General features: G+C 45.7%; 1 protein-coding gene across 1 annotated transcript in view; it reads right to left on the bottom strand.

The window, feature by feature from the left end:
- The window catches only part of SLC12A5 (solute carrier family 12 member 5), a 687,435-nt gene that overhangs the window by 167,850 nt on the left and 495,411 nt on the right, over positions 1 to 24,174 (bottom strand). The window contains exon 12 of the mRNA XM_069243525.1: positions 20,672 to 20,846. Within this exon, the coding sequence (XP_069099626.1) occupies positions 20,672 to 20,846 (175 nt within the window). The remainder of the gene's footprint in view (positions 1 to 20,671; positions 20,847 to 24,174) is intronic.

Raw genomic sequence — 24,174 nt, 5'->3', positions numbered from 1 at the left:
CCTCCCTCTCAATGGCAGACCAACGCTTTTCTCTAGGGGTCAACCTTCTACTAATAAAAGCAACAGGTTGATCCTGGCCCTCAGAATTAAGTTGTGATAGGACTGCCCCAACTCCTAATTCAGATGCATCAGTTTGGACATAGAATTTTTTAGAGTAACAAGGGCTTTTCAGGACAGGTGCAGAGCACATGGCCTGCTTCAGCTCCTCAAAAGCTTTCTGACAGCTTGCTGTCCATAATACCTTTTTAGGCATTTTCTTGGATGTGAGGTCATTAAGAGGGGCTGCAATGGAGCCATAGTTCTTAATGAACCTCCTGTAATACCCAGTGAGGCCTAGGAAGGCTCTCACCTGGGTCTGAGTGGTAGGGGGAACCCAATCAATAATTGTTTGGATTTTCCCCTGAAGTGGTGCAATCTGTTCCCCACCAACAAGGTGTCCCAGATAAACCACCTTACCCTGCCCTATCTGGCACTTTGAAGCCTTGATAGTGAGGCCTGCCTTTTGTAGGGCCTCCAAAACTTTCCATAGGTGGACCAGGTGATCATCCCAGCTGGAGCTAAAGACAGCTATATCGTCCAAATATGCTGCACTGAAAGCTTCCAGCCCTTGCAGGACTGTGTTCACCAACCTCTGAAAAGTGGCAGGTGCATTTTTCAAACCAAAAGGCATTACAGTAAACTGGTAATGTCCTCCAATGGTAGAAAATGCAGTCTTAGGTTTAGCATCTTCTGATAATTTGATCTGCCAATACCCTGCAGTCAAATCAAAAGTGCTTAGATACTTGGCAGATGCCAGTGTATCTATGAGCTCATCTGCCCTGGGTATAGGCTGAGCATCAGTTTTGGTTACCAAGTTGAGACCTCTATAGTCTACACAAAACCGCATTTCGTTCTTTCCATCTTTGGAATGGGGTTTTGGTACCAGTACCACAGGAGAAGCCCATGGACTGTCAGAGTGCTCAACCACTCCTAGTTCTAACATTTTCTGGACCTCTTGCTTTATGCAGTCCCTGACATGGTCAGGCTGCCTATAGATCTTACTTTTGACAGGTAAACTGTCTCCAGTATCTATAGTGTGCTCACACCAAGAAGTGGTACCTGGCACAGTAGAGAAGAGTTCAGAGAATTGATCTAGGAGATGTATGCAATTATCTTTCTGCTCAGCAGTAAGACAATCAGCCAAAACTACACCTTTCACAAGAGCATCTTGTTCTGTGGAAGAAAAGAGATCAGGTAGAGGATCACTGTCTTCTTCCTGTCCCTCATCAGTTGCCATGAGCAGGGTGAGATCAGCCCTGTCATAGTAGGGTTTCAGGCGGTTAACATGGAGCACCCTAAGGGGACTCCTGGCAGTGCCTAAGTCAACTAAATAGGTGACTTCTCCCTACTTTTCAACAATTGTGTGGGGTCCACTCCATTTATCTTGGAGTGCTGTTGGGGCCACAGGCTCCAAGACCCACACTTTCTGCCCTGGTTGGTACTGAACCAAAACAGCCTTCTGATCATGCCATTGCTTCTGGAGCTCTTGGCTGGCCTGAAGGTTTTTACTGGCCTTTTTCATGTACTCAGCCATCCTTGATCTGAGGCCAAGTACATAATCCACAATATCCTGCTTAGGAGCTTTTAAAGGTTGTTCCCAACCCTCCTTTACAAGTGTGAGTGGACCCCTAACAGGGTGTCCACAAAGAAGTTCAAAGGGGCTGAAGCCCACTCCTTTCTGGGGTACCTCCCTGTAGGCAAAAAGGAGGCATGGTAGAAGGATATCCCATCTCCTGCGGAGTTTTTCAGGGAGACCCATAATCATGCCTTTGAGAGTTTTATTAAATCTCTCCACCAGTCCATTTGTTTGTGGATGATAGGGTGTTGTGAACTTGTACGTTACACCAAACTCCTTCCACATGGCCTTTAAGTATGCAGACATGAAATTGCTTCCCCTGTCTGATACTACTTCCTTTGGGAAGCCCACCCTGGAAAATATTCCCAGGAGGGCCTTTGCCACTGCAGGAGCTGTAGTGGTCCTTAAAGGAATAGCTTCAGGATATCTTGTGGCATGGTCCACTACCACTAAGATGAATCTATTGCCTGAAGCAGTAGGAGGGTCAAGGGGGCCAACTATGTCAACCCCTACCCTTTCAAAGGGAACCCCAACCACAGGCAGTGGGATAAGGGGTGCCTTTGGGGTGCCACCTGTTTTGCCACTGGCTTGACAGGTTTCACAGGACTTACAAAATTCCTTTGTGTCCTCAGACATCCTAGGCCAATGAAACAATGGAACCAATCTGTCCCAAGTTTTCATTTGACCCAGGTGTCCAGCTAGGGGAATGTCATGTGCCAGGGTTAGGAGGAACTTTCTGAACTCCTGAGGAATCACTAATCTCCTGGCAGCTCCAGGTTTAGGATCCCTATGCTCAGTGTACAAGAGGTTGTCCTCCCAGTAAACTCTGTGAGAGTCACTGACATCCCCATTAGCCTGTTTGACAGCTTGCTGTCTGAGACCCTCTAATGTGGGACAGGTTTGCTGTGCCACACTCAGCTCCTCTCTGGCAGGCCCCCCTTCACCCAAAAGCTCAGCAGTGTCTGCTTCCAGCTCCTCTGGTGTAGGTTCTGCACAGGGAGGGAATTCTTCTTCCTCAGAAGTAGAATCCACTGTAGAGGGAGGGATAGTAGGAAGTGGTTTGCTTCTACTAGCCCTAGCTTTAGGGAGCACTTGGTCCATTGTTCCAGGATCCAAGCTTCCCTGTCCTTTTTGCTTTTTGGCCTGAGCCCTTGTCAAAGCATAAATATGCCCTGGGATGCCCAGCATTGCTGCATGGGCCTCCAACTCCACATCTGACCAAGCTGATGTCTCCAAATCATTCCTTAATAGACAGTCTACAGGTAAATCTGAAGCTACCACAACTTTCTTTGGACCAGTTACCCCCCCCCAGTTGAGATTTACAACAGCCATGGGGTGGCTAAGTGTGTTGTTGTGAGCATCGGTTACTTGGTACTGGTGACCAAGTAGGTGTTGTTCAGGGTGGACCAGTTTCTCTATGACCATAGTCACACTGGCACCAGTGTCCCTGTAGGCCTGAACCTCAACACCATTTATTAGGGGTAGCTGCTTGTACTTATCCATATTAAGGGGACAAGCAACTAAGGTGGCTAAATCAATAGCCCCCTCAGAGACTAACACAGCCTCTGTGGCCTCCCTAACTAGGCCAACCCCAACTAAGTTACCAATAGTGAGCCCAGCTACTCCCTTGGATTGGCTATTAGTAGGTTTGCTCCCACCACCACTGCTATTAGTAGGGACACTAGGGGTAGCAGTAGGGGTTGTAGTGGTAGGAGCATTGGTGCTTTTCTTTGGACAACTGGGATCTGTTGTCCAATGGCCTTTTATTTTACATAAATAGCACCATGGTTTCTTTTCCTTGTTCTGATTAAAAGAGGATTTGGGCCCACCACCCCCACCAGAGTGTTTTTGTGGGCCTGATGAAGACTCATTTTTAGATTTGTCCCCACCCTTGTCAGAAGACTTACCATCCTTCTTTTTGTTGCCATCTTTGTCACCCCCTGTATGAACTTTTCTGTTCACCCTTGTTCTGACCCATTTGTCTGCCTTCTTTCCCAATTCTTGGGGAGAGGTCAGATCAGAGTCCACCAAGTACTGGTGCAACAAATCAGACACACAATTATTAAGAATATGCTCTCTCAGGATCAAGTTATACAGGCTGTCATAATCAGTAACTTTACTGCCATGTAACCACCCCTCCAAGGCCTTCACTGAATGGTCAATGAAATCAACCCAGTCTTGTGAAGACTCCTTTTTGGTCTCTCTGAACTTTATCCTGTTTTGTTCAGTGGTTAAGCCATAACCATCCAGGAGTGCATTCTTAAGAACTTGGAAATTATTAGCATCATTTTCTTTCACAGTAAGGAGCCTATCCCTACCTTTTCCACTAAATGATAGCCATAGAATAGCAGCCCACTGCCTTTGAGGGACATCCTGTACAACACAGGCCCTCTCAAGTGCAGCAAACCACTTGTTAATGTCATCCACCTCCTTGTAAGGGGGAACTATCTTGTGCAGATTCCTGGAATCATGCTCTTTTGCAGGATGACTATGGGGAATACTGCTGCTGCCACCATGGGTTTCTAAACCCAGTTTCTGTTTCTCCTTCTCTACTTCTAAAGTCTGTCTATCCAAATCCAGCTGTTGCTTCTTGAGCTTCAGTCTGGTTTGTTCCACTCTCAATCTATTGAGCTCCCTTTCTAACAATCTGTCATCAGGGTGGGTGGGAGGGACATGCCTTGAAACAGAAGTATGGTGAGAATGGACAGAAGGAGACCTGTCCCTTACAGAAGCCACCCTAACAGCTTGGCTAACAGAAACATCACTACCAGTATGGTGAGAATAAATGCTTTTGCTATGATGTGAGACAACACTATTTATATGGTGTGGCTCATCATCATTACCAACTATGCTAGACTGTCTAGTAATGGGCAGGCTAGGAAGTTTCTTTCCTGAATCTTTTCCTGGGGGAGTCCCTGGATCAGATTGAGAACCATTAGCTACTTTTTCACTAGATTGGGCACTTATGGCCTTATCCTGTACTCTAAGCATGTTAATTAACAGTTCTAAGGAAGGATTCTTCCCTACACTCAAACCTCTCTCTATGCAGAGATTCCTTGCTCCTTTCCAGCTAAGGTGATCATATGCAAGTTTGGACAGATCAACATTTTGGCCTGTGCCAGACATTTTTAGAGAGAGTTAAAGTGATAGTAAAAGATAAAAAGTTTGTCAGAGCTTTTAGAAAGACAGAGAAAAAAAAACTTTTTAAACTTTTTAGAACTTTTTAGAAAGTTAGAAGTACTTTTCAGCACTTAGAAAAGAGTGAAAAGAGGAAATGCAAAACTTTTTGGCTATGTGTATATACACTGACCTTGTTTTGTATATTTTTCTCTTATGAAAAGTACAATGACAAGAGTGGTAAGTAGTCTCAAAGCACTTATCCCACCGCTGCACAACCAATGTAGGAGGCTGGACTGGCTTGTAGTGAGTACCAAGGGGTACTTGCACCTTGCACCAGGCCCAGGTATCCCTTATTAGTGTATAGGGTGTCTAGCAGCTTAGGCTGATAGATAATGGTAGCTTAGCAGAGCAGCTTAGGCTGAACTAGGAGACGTGTGATGCTACTACAGTACCACTTAGTGTCATATGCACAATATCACAAGAAAACACAATACACAGTTATACTAAAAATAAAGGTACTTTATTTTTATGACAATATGCCAAAGTATCTTAGAGTGTACCCTCAGTGAGAGGATAGGAAATATACACAAGATATATATACACAATAGCAAAAATATGCAGTATAGTCTTAGAAAACAGTGCAAACAATGTATAGTTACAATAGGATGCAATGGGGAAACATAGGGATAGGGGCAACACAAACCATATACTCCAAAAGTGGAATACGAACCACGAATGGACCCCAAACCTATGTGACCTTGTAGAGGGTCGCTGGGACTATTAGAAAATAGTGAGAGTTAGAAAAATAACCCTCCCCAAGACCCTGAAAAGTGAGTGCAAAGTGCACTAAAGTTCCCCTAAGGACAAAGAAGTCGTGTTAGAGGAATAATGCAGGAAAGACACAAACCAACAATGCAACAACTGTGGATTTCCAATCTAGGGTACCTGTGGAACGAGGGGACCAAGTCCAAAAGTCACAAGCAAGTCGGAGATGGGCAGATGCCCAGGAAATGCCAGCTGCGTGTGCAAAGAAGCTTCTACTGGACAGAAGAAGCTGAGGTTTCTGCAGGAACGAAAAGGGCTAGAGACTTCCCCTTTGGTTGACGGATCCCTCTCGCCGTGGAGAGTCGTGCAGAAGTGTTTTCCCGCCCAAAGAACGCCAACAAGCCTTGCTAGCTGCAAATCGTGCGGTTAGCGTTTTTGGACACTGCTGAGGCCCAGGAGGGACCAGGAGGTCGCAAATTGGACCAGCAGAGAGAGGGGATGTGGAGCAAGACAAGGAGCCCTCTCTGAAGCCGGTAACACCCGGAGAAGTGCCAGGAACAGGCACTACGAGGATGCGTGAAACGGTGCTCGCCGAAGTTGCACAAAGGAGTCCCACGTCGCCGGAGACCAACTTAGAAAGTCGTGCAATGCAGGTTAGAGTGCCGTGGACCCAGGCTTGGCTGTGCACAAAGGATTTCCGCCGGAAGTGCACAGGGGCCGGAGTAGCTGCAAAAGTTGCGGTTCCCAGCAATGCAGCCCAGCGAGGTGAGGCAAGGACTTACCTCCACCAAACTTGGACTGAAGAGTCACTGGACTGTGGGGGTCACTTGGACAGAGTCGCTGGATTCGAGGGACCTCGCTCGTCGTGCTGAGAGGAGACCCAAGGGACCGGTAATGCAGCTTTTTGGTGCCTGCGGTTGCAGGGGGAAGATTCCGTCGACCCACAGGAGATTTCTTCGGAGCTTCTGGTGCAGAGAGGAGGCAGACTACCCCCACAGCATGCACAAGCAGGAAAACAGTCGAGAAGGCGGCAGGATCAGCGTTACAGAGTTGCAGTAGTCGTCTTTGCTACTATGTTGCAGGTTTGCAGGCTTCCAGCGCGGTCAGCAGTCGATTCCTTGGCAGAAGGTGAAGAGAGAGATGCAGAGGAACTCGGATGAGCTCTTGCATTCGTTATCTAAAGTTTGCCCAGAGACAGAGACCCTAAATAGCCAGAAAAGAGGGTTTGGCTACCTAGGAGAGAGGATAGGCTACTAACACCTGAAGGAGCCTATCAGAAGGAGTCTCTGACGTCACCTGGTGGCACTGGCCACTCAGAGCAGTCCAGTGTGCCAGCAGCACCTCTGTTTCCAAGATGGCAGAGGTCTGGAGCACACTGGAGGAGCTCTGGACACCTCCCAGGGGAGGTGCAGGTCAGGGGAGTGGTCACTCCCCTTTCCTTTGTCCAGTTTCGTGCCAGAGCAGGGCTAAGGGGTCCCCTGAACCGGTGTAGACTGGCTTATGCAGAATTGGTCACCTCTGTGCCCAACAAAGCATTTCCAGAGGCTGGGGGAGGCTACTCCTCCCCTGCCTTCACACCATTTTCCAAAGGGAGAGGGTGTCACACCCTCTCTCAGAGGAAGTTCTTTGTTCTGCCATCCTGGGCCAGGCCTGGCTGGACCCCAGGAGGGCAGATGCCTGTCTGAGGGGTTGGCAGCAGCTGCAGTGAAACCCCAGGAAGGGCAGTTTGGCAGTACCAGGGTCTGTGCTACAGACCACTGGGATCATGGGATTGTGCCAACTATGCCAGGATGGCATAGAGGGGGCAATTCCATGATCATAGACATGTTACATGGCCATATTCGGAGTTACCATTGTGAAGCTACATATAGGTAGTGACCTATATGTAGTGCACGCGTGTAATGGTGTCCCTGCACTCACAAAGTTCAGGGAATTGGCTCTGAACCATGTGGGGGCACCTTGGCTAGTGCCAGGGTGCCCACACACTAAGTAACTTTGCACCTAACCTTTACCAGGTAAAGGTTAGACATATAGGTGACTTATAAGTTACTTAAGTGCAGTGTAAAATGGCTGTGAAATAACGTGGACGTTATTTCACTCAGGCTGCAGTGTAAATTGGTAAAAATGGTCACTAGCCTGTTAGTGACAATTTGGAAAGAAATGAGAGAGCATAACCACTGAGGTTCTGATTAGCAGAGCCTCAGTGAGACAGTTAGTCACTACACAGGTAACACATTCAGGCACACTTATGAGCACTGGGGCCCTGGGTTACCAGGGTCCCAGTGACACATACAACTAAAACAACATATATACAGTGAAAAATGGGGGTAACATGCCAGGCAAGATGGTACTTTCCTACAACATCCCAATCCAGCAAAGCCCCTCTCAATTCACTCCATCAATCCCGGCTCATCGCCTTCTTAATCTTAATCTTTCTAATCTGTTCATCGAAACAGCAATTGTCTCTCAAGCTGGAAAAAGACCTTAGTCATTTCTCTACTGAAAAGACTTACTGCAGAGCCTGCAACCTTGAGCAACGTTTGTCCTACTTTACTTTTACCCTACCCGATAAATATTTTGGAGAAGGTTATCCTTGAGCATCATAAACTTTTTGATGAAGCTGTCCGGCTTTCGACCTACACACAGCATCAGTTCAGCTTTGTTCTCATCTTTCTATTGATGACCTTTGAGTTCTGACAGAAAAAGGCAAATCTTCTGCCCTAGGTCTTCTTGACGTTTCTTGACATTAGCCCCGGTCTCCCACACTAGTTTGCTTGCATGCCTCAGTGGAGGTGCCATTGTAGCCTGGGTGAAGTTCTACCTCACCAACCATCCCCAAACAGTCTTTCCATCACCAAAACAATCTGAATTACATTTTCTGTCCCATGGACTTTCTCATGGTTCTTCCATCAGACCCACTGGTTTTAATACCTGTGTCCGCCCACTGATACAACTCATCCGATCATTTGGATTACAGCCTCTGATTTAGTAAGGAATGTACGACTCACATTGTAGTGTGAATGTCACACAATTCATTAAAACTTAATATGGACAATACAAGGATAATGTTTATTTCTGTTCACACCTCCCCTGGTCTGCTGTGACCTACTCTTTAGCCCTCCATCTTGGGCCCTACCCCTGTCCTGGCCTTCTCAGTACAAAATCTTCACTTTTGATCAAGACCTTTCATTTACACTGCAGGTCAATAAAGTGGTATCTGCCTGTTTTATCATGATCTGATTACTATGGAAAATCTGTCTCCCTGGCCAGTCATGGTCAGAAGTGGTCTTAAATCAGCTGGACTACTTCAACTCTTTCTTCCTAGATCCTTCAAGTTATATCATCAAACTTGTGCAGTGCTTACAGAATGGTGCAGCACGTCTATGTCCAGGGTTACAGCTTGGTTAGTAAGATTGAGGGGTGTGAGCTTCAGATTTCAAACAACTAAGTGGGCATAAAATGTTAAAATACATTCTAGGGCAAGCAGGGTGGACAAGAGGGCCTAAGGGCAGTGAAAAGGGAAAGCAATGTGGATTGGAAGGATTACTAAGTGCGAGCAAACACAACATTTTGTAATATAACCAAATTTTGAGGACTTTAAAAAAAAAAAAAAGGGAGAGTGTGTGTGTTTTTTTCTGTGTGTATGTAATAATTCCTGGTGAAATCCGACAAACACCTCTCCATACCCAACTGAAAGTACCTGTACCCAACTATTTATTGGAAAATACATTTATTAGGGGGGTGTAGCTCACCAAACACCCCCTATGCTGCAACACATCTAACTAGCTCTTGAACTTCCATCTCATCCTTCAGCCATGATGACATGGCTAACCTTATACTGGCTATCTATATCTCAGAGAATTACATTTAAATTACTATGTATAATGTTCAAACTCATTTACTTCCGGGCCCCTTTCTACCTCTGAAAGAGGTTCAAGCGTTTACTCCCCCATGAGCCCTCAGGTCCTCTGGCCTGACTGATTGTGGTTCCCAGAATTCAACATGTTGGACTGGGAGGGTGGGCTTTCTTTATAAACTCAGCCAAACTCTAGATCTCTCTCCATCTCTGCTTAATGGCAGAAACTCAACTTGTCCCCTTCTACAAGAAGCTTAAAACCTTGCTGTTTCCAAAAGTCTAATATCTACTAATTCTTTTCTGATCTGATTCACTCTTTCCATTCCAGTACCTAACGCCAGGACACCCTAAAGGTAACCGTGCACTTCAAAAAAAAAAAATGGAGCATAATATAATATATATCAAATCACCTGCATCATATGCCTTTGCATCGTGCTGGGGTTTATCTTATATTCTTCCCGCACTGTAAACTTTACATTCAGTGTTTCATTTGAGCCGGTGGTTGCGGGTGCGACCCACCACCACTTGTTGTTGAGGACCGGCACCTATTTTTCCTGATGAGATTTTGAGCCAGAGCTAGAGGGAGAAAAACACACAAGGGGGAAAAAGAAGGAAGGGTGCACTAGAAGATATCGAGAAAGGGAGAAAGCAGGGGTGAAAATAAACCTGAAAGAGTGAGGTGAGGGGGCAGGTAGTGCCTGAGAATTGATTAAGGAGGCAGGAGGTAGAATCAAGACTAAGCAGCCTTGGGATTTGGCAACCCCACTATTCACAGCACTGGTCACGGGCTTCTTGGGTTGGGCACTGGCACTTATTCATTTACAAATTAAGCACTGATTACATTAAGTGATATTGAAATCAGATACTTCATCTCAGGCCCTCAGCAGTTCAGACAGCTGCTTTTAAAATGTGGGGCCTCTTACTTATGCTAACTGAATGTTGGGCCACTGCACTATCTTGGTGCACAGCCCCCTTTTTGCGGTGCCCTGTAGTGTGAATCACTCCACAGGGCAGGGGTATATCCGCCCTTGTAATGCAGGTGCAGTGGCACTGGCGCCCAGAGGGAGCGCACTGGACGTTGATTATTGCTGTATTTTACTGCCCAAGCAGCTCTCAAAGGGCTCGTTCTCTTGCTTGCCCCATAACCCTGAGCATCCTTGCTAAGCATCTGTCACAGGGCGCTCTCCGCAGAGGCCTGCCGGTGCCGAGAGAGGGGGTTACCGCGGGGCGGGCCGCGCAGAGCTGCAGAGCTCGATTATGGATGCAGATCACACCCCGGCCATTTATGAAGCTCATAAATTAAACCTGCGCCTCTTGCGGCTGCTGGGAAGAGAAGGATAAATAGGAAAGAGCGAGCGAGGGACAGAAATAGGGGAGGGAGAAAGAAACGCGGTGGGAGAAAAGCACGGAGGCCCCAGTGGAGGGAGATATGGTGTGCAACAGAGCGAGGTAAAGTCAGGCGAAGAAATAAATGGGCATGGGAACGGCGTACCAAGAGCTCCAGCAACACCATGGTGCTGGTGGGGGAGGGGCAGGGCGGGCTCCAGGGCGCCCCCTCCGGCACTATGCGCGGGCAGCGGGCCCCTGGCTGAGTCACCTGAGTGGGGTGCCTTCATGTATTTCGCAGGGCGGGGGAGCTCGCGTTTAGCTACGGCACGGATGGGAAAAGCACTGGGGCAGTGAAGAGCGACACAGTACAGAGAAGTAAAGTCATACGAGGAAATTGAAGAAAGACTCATTAAGAGAGGGAAGGAACAGGTGACGACACCAGGAGGAAAAGGCACGCGACGAATTAACTAAATGGAGGAGACATATTTAAGAAATAATGGATGGATGGTGCAAGACAGAGAGCGAGGTAAAGCATATGAGAACATAACTAGGAAAGGAGACTCCGGTAGAAAACGAAGGGAGGAAAAAAGGCATAAGAGGTGATTGACAGATGGGGAAAGAAGTTCGGGAGTGGAGAGAAGGATGACAACACAGAGTTGAAGAACAGTTGTTGGAGGAAAGCAGAAGAAAGAAAGTTGGAAACAACAACGAGAGGAAAAGACAAGGGACAGGCACATGATGAAATAATGAGATGGAAAGTGGAAACTTGGGAAGGAAAGGACGGCTGGGACCACACATCACTAAGGTGGAAAGAAACATGATGAACTAGCAAGATCAAGGAAAGAGACACAGGAAGAAAAGAAAGTGACATAATAAAAAGGGGGAATAACGTTGTGTGAAAAAATACCGATAATGAAAAAAGACAGGAAAGCATTACACAACACTTAGGGGTAAAGGCGTGTGCAGAAATAACTGGACGGAGGAAAGAAACTGAGCGAGAAAGGGAAGAAGGGGACCACCCAACACAAAGAGGTAAAAGGCAGGGAACGTAATTACTGGGCGGAGAAACGAGGCTGAGGAAGAAAAGGAAGGGACGTGCGCACAATAATAAGGGGAAAGACAAGCGAGGAAATAATTGAATGGAGGAAAGAGCAATGGGTGCTCTTTCCTCTGAAAATGGATGGACCAGGGAAAAACAAGGACTGTAAAGGACCAGAAGGTACAAGAGAAAGACTCAGACCAGGAGGAAAAGTTGTCCTAGAATAACTGGTTGGTTCCCTTGTTCTCAGGCAGAATCTCTTCAACCTATCGACCAACCCAAGGCCGTACTGATCATACCTGTCATTGGGTGTTTCCCTGAGAGGCTGGAAGGGTGTTTGGGGGGGGGGGGAAGAGTTTACTGGGGGTCGGTTTTGTAGCAGTGCAACAGTTTTCAAAGCACTGTGGAGTTCTTTATATATCCAACCGTTTTCAGGCAACAATAAAAGTGCCAAGAAAACTGGTGGTTAATGTACCTGCTGGAGAGAGATCAGGTTTTGTCTATTGGCAGTTTTCACTCATCTAAGATAGCGCAGAGGGTTAAGATGACTACTCCAAAGAATGTGTGCTCAGCAGATTACAGAACAGTATGTTATGTGCAATGCTCAGTGGGATACTGCTTTTGCCCAGAGATCCTTTTAAACTGTGCAGTTCATGAGCTACAACCTTCATCTAGCACAGGGAGCTATGAACTTCAGTGAAAGAGCTGCAACAAACTGCATGATACAGGTTAGAAAGTTATGTTTTCCCCAGTCTTTGATTGTCCTAATTTTGCACAAAATAGTTAGTTTGAGTAGAAATAAATTGTTTATTAGTAAAGTCAACCCTAACCACTGTTACATTCTGAATCCTGAGTTTATGCTTCCCCAGATTAAGCACTCTTAAAAAATGCCTATCTGTATGGATGACGTGAATCCTACGCATTGTAGTCCCCTTTGTCTTATGTAACATGGTCTGTACACTCATTTGACCTATGATTCATGGTCTCTGTATGTTTGTGTGATGTAGAGTGCTCCATCACCCTACACAGGTAAGAGAGGGGATATAAAACAAATTTAATACATGTGAGAGTGGCTATGGAAGGATTAGAGGCGCTGTTAGTGGGTGATGGTGAGGGAAAAGCCCCAATAAAGATTGCTGTATCATTGTGCACTGTAGGCTCATCATTTGCTACGCATTAAAAACGAATACAATTTAATACATGATGAATGTGCTGTAAAATGACCCGTTTTTGCAATTTTTCCAAAATTGTCTTCGTGTGGGAGGATGGGAGAACCCCTCAAGCCCCGTTGTAGTGGTCAGGCAGCGTTGGCCTGGCAAAATGTGCCGGGCTGCTTTGGGGTCCCAGTCTGGCCCTGAACCAACCCGCCTTCTCCCCATCCAAATGAACTCCTTAGTCCTTTGCTCTCTCCTTCCAAGTTACCATCACCTACATAGCCATAGCCACTCTGTCCAGCCCATTCTCTATCAGCCTCAACTTCAATATGCCAACCTACCTGCTAGACAGGAACACTCTTTTGCCGATATTTTTTCCAGGCCTCTTTTGTGTTTTCTAACCTCTCATACTTCTCTCGACTTCTTTAGCCCTATTTCCTTTCCCATTGTCTCCTTTATCCTTTCATATCTGCCTTTTTTGTGACACTTACCGGGTCTCTCCCCGTTTCCCTCTCATCTCTCAAACTCTCTCAATGCTTGCCTATTCCTGAGTCCCCTTCTTAGATTATTCTCTAACCCGGGAGTCTAGCTTTTTTCTGTATTAGGAGCTCCTTATTTTCACTGAAAATCATCCTGAGCTACTAATATTATTAGTGTAATGATAGTGAGCATCGTCAAGATTTAATTCATGACCTCCCCATGCAGGACCAGCCGTGATCACCCTAATGCATGGGGCAGGATTGTAAGCCGTAATGTAAAACAGGTTTTATTCGTTTTGAATGCCTGTACGTGGCTAATATACCACAGCCGTGGCTGCAATGCCGCTGGCACCAAGGTAACATTAGTAATACGTCTCTCCAACGTTCAGGATGAACTTTAAAAAACATGTTTCTCCAAACATCAGTTTATCAGTTCTAAAAATACATACATGCATTTACATCTCAAATATGGGTTTTTCAATTTTGGGATACAGGTATTCATCAAAGCAAAAACTTAAAATTCAGTAGGCTGGGCTGTATGTAGTAAAGCTATCTGTAAGTATTTGGAGAGCTACCAGTAGCTCATGAACTACTCGGTGGAGAAGCCTACTAGCCCACCCTCCCAGCCTCCCCTACACCTGCTCTCTGCCCCTTGAGTTCCTTTCTAGTCCCGTTTTTATCTATATTTGTTTTCCGAGTGAGAGACTTCACGCAACTTTAGAAGTGGTTAATGAGTTCCCTTCTATGATTGTAAACCATGGTGCTTTTTGTAGCGCGTTGATGGTCCAATTGGTTGGTTTGGTCTTTTGTCCGTTATGCTTCCTTTTACTCGCACTGTTTTGATGCCTGCAGAAGTGTAGCTATCCTTGGGGCAGCGGGTGCAGTGGCACCAGGGCCTAAGGGTGTGACGGGCCCTCAGCACCCCAACTATAACAGTCTTTCCATATCTAAACGGAGGCCATAGGGTCCATTTTCCATGCTTGCATTGGGACCCTGGGCACCCACGCTGCGCCCGCGGGCACATACCGCACTGAGTTCTTCATCCCTCAATCGCTTCCTCTTTTCTCTCCCTCTGAGACCTCGGCCTTGCTTGCTTATGAGACATGTCTAAGTGCCCATTTACAATGCAGCAGTCCCACACCCACCATAGTGCGTCTGGTGCAGTCGCTCCACGGCACAGGGGTCTGAGGCTCCATTTCACTCCAGTGATGGCTGTATTTGCTGGGCCCATTTTCCTCACTTTCTTTAGGGCCCTTGACACCCGCCTCCACTGCTTGTAGGCAGTGTAGTGTAACACAAGGTGGGAGGCACATAGATATATATACCGCCTCCTGCCTGACTGCGGGTGGATGGTTTCAGGCGGGGAGGTGGGCTGTTTGTGCCTGTGCTGGTGTGTGTAAGGGGATGGGGGGGAGGTGGGTAACGTAAGGCTAAATTTAGCACGCACTCCCCCTGGTCCTTGTTGTCGGTTTGCATTTTGAGATGTGAAGTTCTCCTAAAACCCGCACAGATAGTTGATAAAATATTAACGGGCAGAATCCCATCTCAGGTCTCGGCGGTGCGATCCGACCTCTACAACGCGCAGCTCTCCGACGATAAGTTGTGTCAGATTCATTCGGCTTCTGCTCTTTCACCTGCCAGCGCCGGGGGCTGCGGGCGGGGGGGCGGGGCCGAGGGTTTCCCGCCTAATGTGAAGGGGCGGGCGGTAGCGCTTGGAAGGGGCCTGCCTGTGACGAATGGTTGATACACCTGCGGCCCCCACCACCGAATGCACCCCAGTGCCCCCCATGCCTCTCACACCAGAGGGCCCTCCAGCCGTGTTGAGGCATTGTAGAGCCTGAAGAGTGCCTATCAGGGGCTCAGGTGGGACCCTGCATCCCCTGTGTGGGTGCTAGGGGTAAAGAGAGGCAATGTTGAGGGGGGACCAAACAGTACTTAATTAGAGCCGGAATTTGCGGCCCTCTGGCATTCATTTTTGGGGACCTGCACTTATTTGATTTCAAAGGATTTTGATCCAGCACGAGAGATGGATAAACACAAACATTGGGAAGGAGGGGGAGATACAAACGGAACACATGGGATGAGGGGAGATGCAGGGATGGGAAAGATCCTGCAGGAGTGCGATAAAGCGGCAGAGTGTCTGGCGGTGGATCAGAGAGCATGAGATCCAATCGAGACTTCGATGGCAGCGGCCTCGGGCTTCTGAGGTAAACATTGTGCCTGGGCACTTTTTCTTTTACTAATTGAGCACTGGAGACACGTTCTTCTTTTATCTGTTGAATGACATGAGTAGATTTGGCAGGAATTTCAGACCCCCAGGTTTGGAAGGAAATTCTGCCATTTTCCATTACACCATTTTGCCTCTCCAGTTCCCACACGCTTCCACGCACTGGCTGCTGCAGCTGGCTGTACGCTAGAATTAAAGAGGCCTGCCTGCAGAGTTCCCAGGACCAGCCGGGAAGAAGGGCCGAGGGTCAGGAGATGAGAACACAAGTCCCACAGTGTGCCCGAGATGACAGATGCAATATTTGTGCCTAATGCACAAGATGGTTACTTCGCAATCAAGCCCACCAACCCGGGACAGGTAGACAATAGCGATAAGCCACCTCCATCGCTCAGCTGATGCACAGGCTCAGTCTGCACGAGGCAGACAACGCGAACACACATGCACATGTCAACACTTGTGTGACGCTGGGCACATATAGTGCAACTGAACACCTGCAGTAATGGAAAACCCGTCAGTTGCAAACACAAGCCTTACCCACACTGCACCACTTCCACCCAAAGGTAATATATCCCACAGCAACGGAGAAGAAATTGTAGCCACTGGACAGATGTAGGTGCAGTGCTTTAAAATGGGCGAGTACTATCATGTGCTGACTACCTGCACTTTTTTACTTTGAAAGGGAAAGCACCAGCATTTATCAGAATTGGTGCAATACTTGCGTTGGTAGAATCCCAGCCCTTCTCAACCCTGGTGCAATAAGTGTATTGGTAGAGTACCAGCACTTCTCAGCACTGGTGCAATACTTCTATTAGTAGAGTACTAGCACTTCTCTGCACTGGTGCAATACTTGTATAGGTAGAGTACCAGCCCTTCTCATCCCTGGTGCAGTAAATGTATTGGTCGAGTACCAGCACTTCTCAGCACTGGTGCAATACTTGCATTGATAGAGTACCAGCATTTCTCTGCACTGGTGCAATACTTGTACTGGTAGAGTACAAGCACCTTTCCGAACTGGTGCAATACTTGTATCGGTAGGGTATCAGCACTTCTCTGCACTGGTGCAATACTTGTATTAGTAGCGTACTAGCACTTCTCTGCATTAGTGCAATACTTGTGTTGGTAGAGTACCAGCACTCCTCAGCACTAGTGCAATACTTGTACTGGTAGAGTACAAGCACCTCTCAGAACTGGTGCACTACATGTATTGGTTGGGTATCAGTACTTCTCTGCACTGGTGCAATACTTTTATTGGTAGAGTACCAGCACTCCTCAACAGTGGTGCAATGTGTGTATTGTGGAGTACCAGCACTCCTCAGCACTGGTGCAATACTTGTATTAGCAGAGTAAGAACACTTCTCTGCACTGGTGCAATACTTATATTGGAAGAGTGCTAGCACTTATCAGAACTGGTGCAATACTTGTATTAATAGGGCATCAACACTTCTCAGGATTGGTGCAACACTTGTATTGGTCGAGTACCAGAACTTCTCAGCACCGGTGCAATAATTGCATTGGTAAAGTACTAGCACTTCTGTGCACTGGAGCAGTACTTGTAATGATAGAGTGCCGGGACTCCTCAGCACTGTTGCAATTGTTGTATTGGTAGATTAACAGCACTTCTCAGTCTGGGGTAATACTTCTACTGGTAGACTGCCAGCACTTCTCATAACGGGTGCAATACTTGTATTGGTAGAAGACCAGCACTTCTCAGCATCAGTGCAGTACTTGTATTGGTAGAGTACCAGCACTTCTCAGCACTGGTACAATACTTGTATTGGAATGACACCAGCACTTTTCAGCACTTGTGCAATAATTAGTAGAGTACCAGCACTTCACAGCAATGGTACAATACGTGTACCAGCACTTCTCAACACTGATGCAACACTTGTATTGGTAGGGTATCAGCACTTCTCTGCACTGGTGCAACACTTGTATTGGTAGAGTATGAGCACTTCACAGCAATGGTACATTACTTGTACCAGCACTTCTCAACACTGATGCAACACTTGTATTGGTAGAGTATCAGCACTTCTCAGCACTGGTGCAATACTTGTATTGGTAAGTAGCAGCACTTCTCAGCACTGGTACAGTACTTGTACCAGCGCTTCTTAGCACTGGTGCAACACTTGTATTGGTAGAGTAAGAGCACTTCTCAGGACTGGTGCAATACTTGTATCAGCACTTCTCAGCACGAGTGCAATATTTGTATTGGTAGAATACGAGCACTTCTCAGGACTGGTATAATACTTGTAGCATTGGTAAAGTATCAGCACTTATCTGCACTGGTGCAATACATGTATTGGTAAAATACAGGGACTCCTCAGTACTGGAGCAATACTTGTACTGTTAGATTACCTGCACTTATCAGCACTCGTGTAATACGTCTACGGGTAGAGTACCAGCACTTCTCAGAACTGGTGCAATGCCTGTATTAGTATAGTACCAGCACTTCTCACTAGTAAACGAGCACTGCTCATACATAGTGAGCATCTGCACATCTATAGTTCCAGTTAATGCTCTGTTTAAGTCACTGCCTATTATTGTAAGGTGTGCTCACATCCCTCTATTCTATTTCTATTCTACTTTCAATATTTAAATTGCCCCTGGCTACCAGGGCGGCCTCCCAGCGCTGGTAAGAACATTCTTTGGAGCCTAAAAGAATCTCTAGACAAACTATGTTATACGGATAAAAGATAGCCCCTAAACAAATAAGGTTTCAATAACTTCCTAAAGGAGCATTCTGAATACTCTTATCTAGTAGGAAGAGGAGGGCCATCCCAGAGTGGTAGTCTGCACTCTATGCAGAATGTAAACCCGTACGGCGTTTATGACTGTTCCACACGTGAAAAGAACGATGCACATGTCCAAGGTAGGCCAGGGCGAAGGCTCGACCAACAAGGATAAAGAGACTGAGAGTTGATGCCGGACCAGTCACTCTCGAAAAGATGCAGGGACCTAGGAAAGTTCTAACTATGGACCGATCCAGACAGGGCCGTCCCTGATTCTAAGCTTTGGTTCCCTGGACGATGCACAACGAAGACTTGCCACAGTCCCTGATTTCAAACCTGTATGGTCTGGTCTACGCACAATCAAGATTTAGAACCGTCCCTGATTTCAAACCGGGGTCATCTGATCTAGCACAATGGATGATTTTGACCGCCCTTATTTCAAACCTTGGATGTCTGGTCTACGAACAATGAAGAAATAAAACCGTCCATGATTTCAAACCTGGGTCGTCAATTAACAATTTGTTCCCCCAGGAACAATGAACCTCACACAGAAAATGTATCTCGTGCACCATGTAGTGATTTTAGAAATTATCAACAAAATATTTGCCTTTTCTACTAAATCATATCGTTTGCTTACCTATATTAGCGCCTTACCGAGAGTCATGGCAGCATAAACCCGTGTGCGGCTCAGATAGAAGTAGAGCTGGGCTTAAGTTGAGGTGGTCTGAGGTCAGACGCTGTATGTGTTACCCTATGCAGAGCATGAAACGGGCCGGTCCTGTTAGGTGCCGAGCACCTGCACTTCTTCAATCTGAAGGGAGAGTACCTGCGCTTATCAGCAGGGAGGCATTACTTTTCATAGGAGCTATCGGCCCTTCTCACAAGCCAACAAGTACTATGACGTCTACAGTCCCATTTCAAGCGCTGGGCCTGTTTGTGGTGCATCTACAAATGAACCAGTATGTGTGCTTCTCTGTGTTTGAATTTACCTATGACTGAGTATGCGACTGCTTTTTTCAGTGCATCTGCGTGTAACTGAGTGTGCATATTCGTGGGTTTTCTCTCTGTGTTTTTATGCAGCTGTGTGGTTTCCTTTATGATTGCTTGTCTGAACACATCAGCATTCCATTTGTGTTTCCATTTAACTTCCAGTTGTGTTGGTGCATGTCTCTGCTAGGTGGTGCCTTCTCAGGCTGTCTATGTATGTTTTTCTGTCACATTTGACAAGTTTTATGTTTCTATGAGCCAGGGTGTAAGTATGCACCATTTTCTTTGTCGGCTTTTTTGTTTGTACTCTTTGATGTGTATACTGCTTTTTTGGTGTGTTTCTATATATTGCATAGTCTGCATATCTGTGTTTTTCAGTACGTGTTTACTCCTGAGTGCACTTTGAATATGTGTGTGTGTGTGTGTGTGTATATATATATATATATATATATATACGTATATATATATATATATATACGTGTGTGTGCAGAAGAGACTCTGTATCACTCTGGACGCTTTAAGTATTCAGCTGGGTCTATACCTGCCAAGTGTATTTAGGTGAATTCGTAACAGGCAGCCCTGTTTGATTTTGCTTTTAAATAGAGTACTTATGTGAGTTACAAACGTATCCAGTAGGAATAATACAACCTTGCGTGAATTTACCCATGCAGCATGCTTACACGTAAGAATAATCACACTACCGTAGGTAGCTGGCCCACGTGGCTGGCTGACCCAGAGCAATTGCATGAACGAAAATACTCAAATCAAGACATTTCCCAGGGTAAAGGGTGATGGGAGGGAATGCGCCTCAACTACTCCTTCTTAGGTTTGGTGTGATTGCAGCGGTCATACCTGCATCAATTACTTAGTTAGAGACATGGCAGAATACACTACCCTTGTGAATAACATACCCAGAGGAACCATGCCATGGAGGGCACCTCTCACCACCTCTCACCCACAATAGCGGTGTGATCAAGGAATATTCATAAGAATCACCTACCAAAAGAACAGAATTTCTGAAGACCTCTCACACGAACCATTTACCCAGAGGAATAGCACAATCATGAACGACTTATAATAACCACTTACCAGAGGAATGGTGTGACTGAAGATGACTCACATGACTATCTTGCTTGGAAGTCTGACATGGTTATAGAAGAATTACCCACATTAATAACCCACTTGGAGAAATGGCAGGATCCATAAGGACTCTGCAATTCAACTAAGTTACCCAGAGGATAAGCTCAGTCCTGGAGGTTTCACCCAAGTCAGTGTCTTACTAATGGAACAATCCCAGAAGATAAACCTACATGGCTGACTTACTATGAGAATGAAGAGACCCCAAACATCCCACCTACAGCAGTGACTTACCCGGAGGAATGGTACAATCCCATCACGAGCTATGGCCTGCAGCAGACGTGGTGCTCCAGTAAGGCTCTGCAGACCGGCTCCACAGGTGGAGAAAAAAGACCCAAAGACGATCACCCAAGGGGAAGGCCAGGCCAAGGTGCCTACCACAAGGTTCCCATTCACAGCCTCGCCGAACCTGCAGGCGAAGAGAAACATCACTTTAATGAGAACCAGATGTTATCGGCAAAGCTAGTGTCTTAGACAGAACATGGCAATGATGAATTTCAGTCATTTGTGCTAACTAATAAATGAGAAACTGGGCAGACATACTTTGTTTAATTTATTTTAGTTATTTGCTTTAGGTTTTTTAGGTTTCATTAATATCCAAAACATCTTTCTTTATCTTGTCCAGGAGGCCCTGAAATCCCTTATGATCATCTTCAAGTCCTCATAGATTGATTTGTTTCTGTCACTCTCCATTTTCATCATTTGTTCGACGCCTATCATTAAAGTTTGCTATCCTACTGAGGTAAAGAGCCTTAAATCACACTGCTTCAGGCTGTGCCAGTTGCTAAAGGCATAAACTGCAGGAGAGCATCTATAAAGAAGGAGAGGTCCCTTTTGTTACTAGTACAGCCTGCAGCAGACGATGTATAATGCTAATGGAACATTCCAACCACTGAGTTAGAATGCAAATTAAGTACAGAGAAACAGAAAAATGAACATTGGAATGTTAGAAGAGAAGGTCATTTCAACCACTTTTGGCTCCTGTCACTGTATTGTCTTTAATGGAGCTCCCAACATTCCAGTGTTCTAATATAGCATTATGGCACGGTGTTGAGGTCTATACTAGCCGTTACTTGCCCTCTACATGACGTATTGTACCAGAATATCAAAATCAAAATATACTTTGACTATAATATCATATCCTAAATATTGTTTACATAAATATCACCATGTTGGAATTAATAATACAAAAATGTACACCTCATTGTGCAACATTTATGCAAGCAATATTTAGGCCATGATATTTCTGCCAGACACTATTTTTGTCTAATGATATTATATCGTATAACTCTATCTGAGTTATAAGACCAAGTCGCGGGTGGGGATCTACACCAAGACTGAGGGCCTAGTGCCCTAGGAAGGACTATGGTGCCATTATAATATTCCACCCACTGAAGGTAGAATGTTCTAAATGAAAAAGGTAGGAACAGAAATGCAAACAAAGGCTTTTCGGAGCAGAAGGCCTATACCAGCCATTAAAAGCTCGGAGGCACTCCATTGTCCTAGATGAAACGCCCAACATTCCAATGTTCTAATCGTTCTTAACGCCTTTCTGTAATATACAAAGAATTTTGAGTAGGTTCCATTTAAGTGTATAATTTCACTTGGGACCAGATTTACTCTTCCATTTTTGTTTTTTTACTGAAAAGTCAATATTTGCGTTGGTAATTTGACTAGAAAGCCAAGACTATTGCAAATCTTAAAGCTTGCCACCCACAACTACAGCTAGCTGTCAGTGATAGAGGGAGTAAAGAGAAGATGGCAGTGCATGCATCCCTCCTTCACTGAGTTAACCCTCATTCCGCTTAGTGAGGAACTCCCGATCTGTGCTCAATTGGAATGTGATGAATTCGGATTCTGAATCTTCTGACACTGACGTCACAATCACAATTTTCCACATGCATATTTTGCCTAGTGAAATATGGCCCTCAAGAAAAGCTGAACAACGCAGTGATGTGTTGTCAAACCACAGATACTGCATGTTTAGGCCGCATTTTGGGAATCAATGGCAGCCACCACATCATTACACTATAATATCGACTCCAGAATATTGGGCTAAATGAATATCAAGGATCAACATATTGAGACCAAAATATAAAGAAGGTAATCATAAATAGGAAACTATAGGTTTACTTGACTTAACTCCGTATCAGTGTATGTCAATGGTATATATATAATTTTCATTTTTGTCACTAGGGCTGCGAACAAGAGACAGTTTCATTGGTGGCACTTCTGTCCCAACCTGTTTCTCCTGAATTCTCCCTCTGATTTTGAAGATAATGCTGAAATTGATGCATTCTTACATTTCTTTACCTTAGGTGGTTTCCGATAAACCAGATTAAAGCAGACTTCGATATCCTTTTTAGTACCAAACGAATCTGCATTTACTTCTACGGATGTCTGGACAAATGTTCCAATGATGATGATGTAGACGCGTAACTGTTACACTACTTCACTTGGCTTCTCATAATGTTCTTCCCCATTTCTTGGTTCCCAACATCCAAAAAACGCAAATTAAGATATGTTGCAATGATCTGGAACCAAATCTGCATAAATGGTGGATAATGCACAATTTGAAGAGAGCCCCGAGTCTCTTCCTCCCTGTTTGTGTCCAGCGAGGTCTTGCTCTGATTTACTAGTATTTTTCCTTATTTCTCATCAGCAATCTTTCCTTGCCTATTACGTCTCTGTATCAGTCCAAAGGTCTGCTCTTTCTCTCCAATCTTCTTCTACTCTCTGATTCTCTGAATGTTTGTTTTCTTCCTACCACCCTCTTTTTTCCTCCTGTCCTCATCCGTCTCACTTTCTGTTTCCATCTCCTTCCCCTCCTCATTAAACTATTCTCTTCTGGCCCTTTTCCTGTTCGCCTCCGCTCTTTCCTATCTCTCTCTTCCTCCACTCTCCTTTGCCTCCTCCCCTTTTTCTATCCCTATTCCTAACATTCTTTCCCAGCGTCCTGCCTATCCATCTGTTATTTGATATTTTCACCACGTCCTGCAGCTTTCTCTACTTTAGCTCAAAGCTAGGGCTTTCACGGCCCACATTAGGCCGCCTGACAGAAAACAAGGTTACACCATATTTGCAGCCTACAAAATGATTAATATTGTTAATTGAGTTGTCCCCTATTTTATAAATGTGAAAAATGACACTACATTATTAGCAAAGCTATTGACCCATTTCTATTTTCCACGTGCAGCAAATATGAAGGAAAATAATTTAGCTATTTTTGTTGTTGTTGCAAAGAGCACCCAATGTGGCGCCAGGTGTCTTCTGTCCTCTGGACGTTTGTCTTTCCTCCTCATCCATGCCCCACGGCATCCATTACGCTCATGGCTCATGAAGACCGCTCTCGAGGCATCAGCACGCGCCAAGCCGAGACAAATGAAAAGAAAGCGCAGAGCTCGTGGAGGGGGGTAAAGATGGATGAAGGGGGCGAGAGCCAGGGAAGACTTGCTGGCTAGAAGTGCGCATATATGAGAATGAAATTCCGGAGATTGATCGCCGCGGAATGGCGCAGGCTTGTAGTAACAGCGGGTCAGGCGCCGTTGCCGTAGCTACTGCTAACTAGATGTATGACATCTTGGAGTATGCAAGCTGAGAAACGCAGCCAAGTCCCACGGCTGAGCAACAGAATCCCAAACCAGGGCAATTCGAAAAGAGTCTCCACCGGGAAAACATTTTAAAAATAGGGCCGTCTCCATTAGCGGGCAGACACCATCATTGCTCTCCCCGGCAGA

Source organism: Pleurodeles waltl, chromosome 7 (assembly GCF_031143425.1).
Source record: "Pleurodeles waltl isolate 20211129_DDA chromosome 7, aPleWal1.hap1.20221129, whole genome shotgun sequence".
Taxonomy (NCBI): domain Eukaryota; kingdom Metazoa; phylum Chordata; class Amphibia; order Caudata; family Salamandridae; genus Pleurodeles; species Pleurodeles waltl.
The sequence above is the reverse complement of the archived record's forward strand: the minus strand, read 5'-3'. Positions and strand labels throughout refer to the sequence as shown.